Source organism: Contarinia nasturtii, unplaced genomic scaffold (assembly GCF_009176525.2).
Source record: "Contarinia nasturtii isolate CC-2019 unplaced genomic scaffold, AAFC_CNas_1.1 Cnas_scaffold_78, whole genome shotgun sequence".
Lineage (NCBI taxonomy): Eukaryota > Metazoa > Arthropoda > Insecta > Diptera > Cecidomyiidae > Contarinia > Contarinia nasturtii.
The window spans coordinates 5,033,316-5,041,834 of NW_022197436.1; the positions used below are offsets into that span (position 1 = coordinate 5,033,316).

At 31.2% G+C, this 8,519-nt stretch overlaps 1 protein-coding gene across 3 annotated transcripts in view; it reads right to left on the reverse strand.

Moving 5' to 3' along the window:
* Nucleotides 1-502: 502 nt before the first annotated feature.
* LOC116338426 (synaptosomal-associated protein 25-like) overlaps nt 503-8,519 on the reverse strand; it is a 30,565-nt gene continuing 22,548 nt past the window's right edge. For all 3 annotated transcript variants that reach the window (XM_031763680.1, XM_031763672.1, XM_031763662.1), the window contains exons 6-9: nt 4,991-5,119; nt 4,805-4,869; nt 4,538-4,617; nt 503-971 (exon numbers count right to left, since the gene is read on the reverse strand). In XM_031763680.1, the coding sequence (XP_031619540.1) occupies nt 906-971; nt 4,538-4,617; nt 4,805-4,869; nt 4,991-5,119 (340 nt within the window). In that variant the 3' untranslated portion in view covers nt 503-905. The remainder of the gene's footprint in view (nt 972-4,537; nt 4,618-4,804; nt 4,870-4,990; nt 5,120-8,519) is intronic.

Below are 8,519 nucleotides of genomic sequence, written 5' to 3' on the forward strand. Positions count from 1 at the left end.
TATGTGAGCAAAAACCAAATATACAAACAGACAGCGCAAAAGTAAAACAGCCTACTTACATGTGTTTCTTATGTAAGTAGGCTGTTTTACCTTTGCGCTGTCTGTTTGTATATTTGGTTTTTGCTCACATAAATTTGTATTCGTCTTTTTGCAGAATATTCTGTATGTTATTGTTTTCTTCTTAGGCCGTCATATAAGAAAATGTCAATAGTATACAACTCTTTGTTATTTTAGTGATAATTATGTGGGTAGTATGAGGTCTTTCCGCATCTTCAGAGCATCACAAATGATGGCGGCGAATTAAAAGCGCTACAGTCGTAGTATATTTAAGGATATATGCACCTGGATCTATTCGCGTAATATCTGTTCCTCTATTTTATTCAGTATCTTTATTTGAATATTATGCATATTGAAAATACGATATCCAATGAAAGTGTGATAATCCGTTCCAATGTTCAGCAAATTTTAGAAATTTCTTTGCTTAGTATAACATCTATGGAAATTTAGTACATTTTTTCATCTGCTTTTTATTTCGTGCATATATCTGTAAACTAATGTGACATTACAATGTATTTGAGAATTGAATGTACTCGTCTCTCAATTTAAATATTGAAAAATAAATATTTTTCTCTTTTGAAAAGGTCGGAAAAACTTAAGCAATTATTTTTTGTTTATGTAAAATGTAAAATTTTCAATTTTATATTATTTGAATAAGTTTATGCAAACACACTTTCTTTCCACCTGTAAATTTTCTATCGTATATGCACATTTACAGCGAAATGAAAATTGTTGAGCAAAGCACATCGATAACTTGCTACAATATAATTTGTGTGTTTTTAGTTTTCATTGCCCTAAAGTATAATTTTAAAGTTTGAGCGCCAGTATACACATTTAGAAACATAATTTCACTTCTTTAGTAATTCGTCAGTACGCTTGCTGGCCATTTCGAGTCTTAATTTATTTTGATCGCCCTAGAAAATGAAAAACGAAAAAAATATAAAAATAATAAATAAAGAAAATATAATAAAAATGAATTTTAAAAAAAATCAATAAAAAAGGATAAAAATAAAAACCTAAGAAGCCAAAAACGGAAATATTTGGAAACAATCCTGTGACAAAATCAAACGTTGGTTCACCAAGAGCAATGTTTATAGACAAACACGAAATTGTTTTTAGGAATGTGATATTTTAGTGAGAGACAGAGAGAAAACAAAAACACGTCCGCACGTTTGGGGAGAGAAGTGTGTCGTTTTTGGCGTAAACGAAGATGGCACGAAAAAAAGTCGCAAAACATTTGATAGGTTTGTTGATGAATGTATTTGCCAGACCAGAATTTGGAGTATTTCTCTTAAATATATTGTGTATATATAAATGTTTATCTTCATTTTATTTTCTTTGGTTGTATATATAAAGATGTGATGTTTTGTTTTGTAATATTTTATTTCGTGCGCGCGTTAGTCCGTTGAATTTTAAATCATTTTTTTTTGTCTCGCGTTTCGATTTTTAGATTCTCATATGTATATATATATATTGTAATATTTATATTTTTTTAAAATAATTGCATTATCATGCTCTTATACAAAAGGAAAAAAAATACTATATTGTATCCGAAATATTTCGTTTGTTCTTGTTTTGTTTGTCTTTTTTTTTTGTTTAAACTTTTGGTTTGATTTGGTTTGTTTCAATTCGAAAACGGACAAAACCATCCGTTTCGTGTACATAGTTGGCGCCGCTTTTGGCCTGATCCTTTCACACGGAACGAACAAAAATTTTGCATGACGCAATAAATTAGTCAAATACGTATTTCATTTTGGTTTTTCAAAGTTCTATGGAAATGGAGCAAAGGACAATTTAATTGACTTTAAATATCTTTTGAGTTTAATTTTCTTTGTTTTTTTTTATAGATAATTATTTTCAGTTAGATTTGCTTTTAATGACATTTGCTCTATGGCGAAGTACTATGTATATATGACTAACGAAATAAAAATAACTGTTGCTTGGCCACTCGCGCTTTTTTCACTCTCTCTATATAGTTATATAATTGAATGGAAAATATCATATATATCATGTATATATATCTTTTTGTTTTAATTTGGCCAATGGTTTATATATGTAGACTTCTTTTGCTGGTTTTTTCCCTTGCTTTTTCGCTTCTACATTATATCTCATGAATCACAAAATAAAATGTATTTTTGGTCCATTATTTATTAGTTTCATTTTTTTATCTGTATTTTATAAAGTAAACCGTTAATAAATCACATTCAATTATTGTAATTTTATTAGCATCGACAAAGTGGACTCGATTTTTGTTGTTGTTCGTGTTTGTTGAAATAAAATTTTGCATGTTTTAAAAAAAAATAGCGGGTAAGATCTAAAAATACACACGTCTCTATATATTTCTATTCATTTTTTTTTTGCATTTTTGTTGATTTTTTTTTTTTTTTGGCTCGAATGTAATGCATTCTATGGAAGTAGAAGACTTTGACTTTTATGGTAAGTTAGTTTTTTTTTCGTCGTTTGCTATTTTCATTCTGTGTATGCATGCAAATCCGTTGTTATTTCTGCATGATTCATAGCCGAAACCGTCGATGTTTCATAATATTTTTGTGGCTGGTATGATTTAAATGTATTTTTTAATCAAATTTTTTGTTTGTGAAGTACTTTATCCCACATTACGTTTGGTATATTTTATTCATTTCTGGTTTGTCTTCTATTTTGTCCTAGGGGACGGACACAAAACCTAGTAAAAACCAGTTTCATAATTTACTGCTAATTTTGCAAATATTTTTCTAATATTAGGAAAAATTCTACTAGTATAACTATGTATAATATTGATAGTAACGTCAAAAGCCAGCTGATCTCAAATTGAACTCATTTATTTTAATTTTCATAAATTCTTTGATGAAGATTTAACGTGTTTTTTTTTTAATTTTTTGTTATTTAAAAAAATAATGTGTTTTTCTACTAAATAATTCACTTAACGTGACAAAAAAAAGTTCGGTAAGCAAAGTGTGCAGGTCTATATCAAGCAATGGTGAAGCAAAACAAAACGATGACAAACGGAGAAAATGGAAGAAGAAATAAAAATAAAAATTAAAAAAAAGTGCAATTGTGTATAAAAATATGCGCTTTGTTATTGCCAAATGCCAATAACTTATTGGCTCGTAGACCATTTTGATCAGTTTGATATTTAAGCATTACGAATTAGGTTATTTTTCTAATATTCTAGTCTTTCTAATGGTGTCCGCCCCCTAGATTTTGTCAATATGCAAATAATGCAATTATCATTGTTAAAAAGCATAAGATATTTTCTGATAAATAAAAAAAATATATATATGTATTTTGTTTCATAATTGATCAATGCTATTTGGTTAAAACTATTGCTGTTTGTTCCTTTTCAGTCATATGCCCGCTTCGTGTTGCTCGATAATGTTTTGTACTTGTTTGTATTCATTCATTCATTCATTCATACATTCGTTTATTATCATTCTTCATTCCGTTCTTTCTATTTGATTCCTCATTTAAATCATTTTTTTTTTTGTTCGGTTGCCAATGTCATATTGCTGCAAACAAAAATTTGCATCAAATGATTGGTATGCGTGGTTATTTCTCATTCATCGTTAGTATCTGCTGAATATTTTGTTACTCTTTTCCAACTTTGTTCAAATGTTCATAAATTTAGATTTGGTTCTCAAGTGGTAATCAGTAGCGTGCTTATTTTAATAATTTATTCGCTCTTTGGTTTGCAACGGCTATTCGAGATTCGTTTGATTCGCCCTAAGAAACCATGGTAATTGTGTGTGTTTGAGTGTGTGTGTGTGTGTAGAAGAGAGAAGAAATACATATTGAATATAATTCTCTCATCAATATTCATCTACACTGGGGGATAATTCACGATGGATGAACAACGTAACGCAACATGTCGATACTTTGCATAAGGTTGAACCAAGTGGTTCCGAGTGATAAAAAAAGAATCAAGTTGAAAACAAAATTGAATGTCTAAACTGGGAGTATGACGTGCGACAACTATCTACTTGTATATTTGTTGAAAGGTACATTTTCGTAACTGTTCCACTGTCATAGGTCATAAAAAGTGGTTCGTGATACGGTTTACGAGTGATCCATTGGCCTTTGAATATCGTCGAATAATAAAAAAACAACAACAACCCGAAAAAATCAAGTAAGTTCACAATAATTCACAATATCGATTGAGTAGTTTGAGTTCATGCACCAAAATCGGATGCAATGCATTCAACTATATGTGGGAGTACATAAAAGCAACACTTGATGTCATTAAATATTTAACCACAAATGGATATCGAAATTTATTACACTCATATTATATATTCCGTAGATAGTTGAACGCTTTGAAACGCCAGACAACATTTTTGGTTCGAAGCCAGGAATCAGTTCGATTTTTGTTTAAATGAATTTGAGTGGTGAAATCGAAAGTATCAAAATTTGCATTTACGTGTAACATCCAACATGATCCGACCCCCGTCATGTAAATTCCGATTTGGAATCGGGTAATGCTTACCTTTCGATTTATTCTATCGATTTGATTGTTTTGGTTTTCGAGTTCCGAACCCATATCAATTGCCATATTCCTTAAATTACCTAGAAAAAAAAAACAAACGAACAAACATACAGATTTTAAAGTCAATTGAAACATACACGCACAAACACGAAATCACTTGATAAAAACCAAAAATAAAATCAATTAGATAGTAACATGTTATCACCTATGAACCTTTTTATAATACCAAACGAATAATTTACAGTATTTTAGAATGAAATGTATTACCAATCATTGTATTGACTTGACCCATATTTTCTTCCATCTCGCATTCGCGTGCATCATTGGTAATCCTGAATTAAGAAATTTCATTAGAATTGTATTTGAATTTCGAAGGTTGTAAGATCATTGTTTGATTGAATGAATGGAATTAGATGTATAAATATTGCCATAATCTCCGGGATAAGAGCCTACCTTACGACATAGCCGGCCTGTTGCATTACACCATTTCGATCGTCCATTACACGTGTGGGCTGATTATTGATAATCTTTCCATCTTCATTGCCCTTCCATGTGATGTCATCCTCTTTGAATGACGAATTTCTGCGGGGTAGATTGAATTAAACAAATAAATCAGTATTGGTGGCAAGTGGTTAAAGAAAAGACTGTTTCCAAATCAAAATAAATAAAACTAAAAACAAGAAACCGATCATTAAGTAAAATCGATTTTCTATTTTTTCCAACGTATTCTAAATATATTATATATTAATACTAAATGTATACAGGGTGTCTCATATATCAGGCTCACTATGAAGGAGTGAAAATTTCTAAAAACCCTTTGGGGGGTATGTTAGGGGTAAAAAAAAGAAATTCTGCTCCGATAGAAATTTTCTATTTTTATATATATTCTATCTGATATATGAGACACCCTGTATATGTATTGAATCGTGTCTGAACCGATTCGGTGATGATTTAAATACGATTGAATGGAAATGTCAACAGGAAAAATTCGAAAATGGTATAATGCGTTTTTGAACTTTTCATTTAAATTGATGAATAAAATGAACACCAATCCAATTATAATTGGAACACAGATGTAATTAGCTTTTTTTGTAGTTGAGCCAGTGTGCCGATGCAAATGAAAAACCAAAATTTTAATTAAAAACCATGCAAAATCCTATCAATATTGTTTAAGCCAACTGGAAAATGAGAACAAACAATGGTTGGTATAGCTATAGCTTTTGATTTCTTTACCGCTCCACTCCTTCACTCCTTTCGCTTTTATTTTTTGTCTTTCATTTCAACCGTTCAGATTCAATGAAGCAATCAAAAATCCATTCAAGATTCAAGGAATGATCTGCGTTGAGCCATGCTTAGGTGCCAATGAATGGTAAATATGTGATGGATAAAAAGCTATCTGAATAAGCAATACGGTGAGTATAAGCTATAGGTACATATAGCATGCTATACATCAAATTGAATTAGATGCGATAACAATTTGTGCAAACTATGATATTGAACATTTATTCAACAATATAATTTTATAATATACTGAACAAAATTGTGGTGTATGGTATTTGTATGGTTACAGATAACAACGTTTTAAACATATACAAGAAATATCATCGTGTTACGGTACAAACGATATGATATGCGTTCGAACAAGCATTTTATTTTTAAATACATAGCTGCAGTGCCATAATACACAGAGAAGCAAATAAAACCGGATTCTTGGCAGAATAGAAAATAATCAAATCCAATTAAAAATGGTCTTATTTAATGTAACATATCAAGAATTATATGTATTACCAATGGAAAGTGAATGCCATAGAAATGTAATGCTTGAACACTTTATTCAATTACTGACACTCACTCACTAACATACATTCGTAATCGATTACTGAACCAAAAAGTGTAGTGTGCTTGATAGTGGTGTTTCCCGTAGTAACAGAACTCCATTTTTTTTTTTTTTTTTTGAAAAAAAAAGTTTTGTTGGTCTTTATTTGTCTTAAAAAGATGAAACCGTACGATGCAAACATTAATTTGCGTTAAAAAAATAATTTTCATTATTTTCGTATAGATCATCGGAAATCTCATTTTAGAGGTATAGAGACACTTCTTTGAAAGTGACCGTATTTCGTTGGCAATAAGTGGTGTTTTATAAGTGCATTTATAAACTGGCTTGCGTGCTTATCCATTCTGGAAGAATACAATGTTACGCACATTTTTCTATACGGTGTGTGCTTCAATCAAGTGAACATTTGCAAAGCATTCGCTTTGAATATCATACCCTTGTGGAAAAAAAATGACTGACTGACTATAAATTAAGTCAATTTTAATCACTTAAAAATGTTAAGTGATTAAAAAAGTGTTAAAATTACCAATAGATGATTGAAATCGAATATAGTCGGTTGTGTTTCAGAGTTAACTAAAAGTGATTATAGTCAACATAGTTGACAAAAGTCAATTTCATATACTTATAGTTAACCGTAGTTAACTATGATCACAATCGACATTTCTCAACTCAAATTACACGAAGACGCATATAGTCACTTATATTTAACTTTAGCTGGCTGAAATATCAGCCATTTTTGTCCCAAATTAGTCAATTTTTAGTCGACTATGAAGTCGAAATATTTCCACAAGGGTAGGAGTCATTTTACTTCCCTCACTATGCACAACGGTAATGACCTTTAAGATGGTTCTATCTATAGAAGCTTTATTTTAGAAATATAATATTTTGCAGGTAATATTTTGAATTTTTTTAGCATAAAAACATGCAATACTGATAGGTAGGAATAGTAATCTTTTCTTTCTGCAAACCGAAATCCTGAAAAATGTACAAGTTTTATGTTGAGCAAGACAATTTCCACAAACTTTTATTATAACTAAATTATACGCATTTTCAAAAGAAAAAAGAAGGAATTGAAAAGGTAAAATCATTTTCGACACGGTATCATTTGAGAATCATACAAATATACGCAGAAGCAAATTGCAATACAGCATACCAGGAAACTGATGCTAGCTCAGAGGCTGAATGCAACTCATTGCTGTGCATATGCTTACGTTGTAATGGCTTGTAATGGTTTCAGTATGATTCTACAATGACACTGCTTACTCTCAGTGGATAAAACGAATATGTAAAAAAAGACATTGGATTAAATTTCAACATATTTGTGAGTCAGCAGAGCATCGTGATTTGCTGCTGCTCAGCATATAGCTGAGAGCTGAGAAATGCTGAACTCGTGCGGCTAACGCATACGAAACGGATGACACGCACACATGCATTCTCCCCGTTTAAACGGTTATAAACAGTTGATTGGACGTTCAATTCAAAACTCAAAACTTAGTAACCAGTTGAGTTTGAAATTGTGTTGCGACCGACATTTGAGAAGCTGCGAGAAAAACATCACGTCGCATCCCTCGTTATTTTGCTTACGTAAGTGAAAACAAGAGATGAGATGCGACGTGCTGTTTTTGCTCTCAGTCTTTCATATATTCTGAAAGTGTACGTCTAACGCATACGAAACGGATGCACGATACATATTCCCCTTTCACTTCGTATGTTCGCTGGTATAGTGTGTAACAGCACATACGAAGCGAAAGGGGAATATGTATCGTGCATCCGTTTCGTATGCGTTAGCCGCACGAGCTCAGCATTTCTCAGCTCTCAGCTATATGCTGAGCAGCAGCAAATCAAGATACTCTGTGAGTCAGTTGCAATTGGATTGATGTTAAAACACTCAAAATACTCGAAATTGGTGATAATGAAAAGCAATTTAAAATTATTATGCAAAAAAACGTTCCAAGTGATGAAAATTGTAAATTACATTAGCCTTTTCTTTTAAATCATGCGAAAAAAGCTCAAAATTAAAGCAAACAACAATTCAAGAGCCCAATTATAAATTCAAATACGAATTCTTAATCTATAAATACATAAATATGATACACATACCGTGTGTGTGTGTGTGTGTGTGTGTGTGTGTGTGTGTGTGTGTGTGTG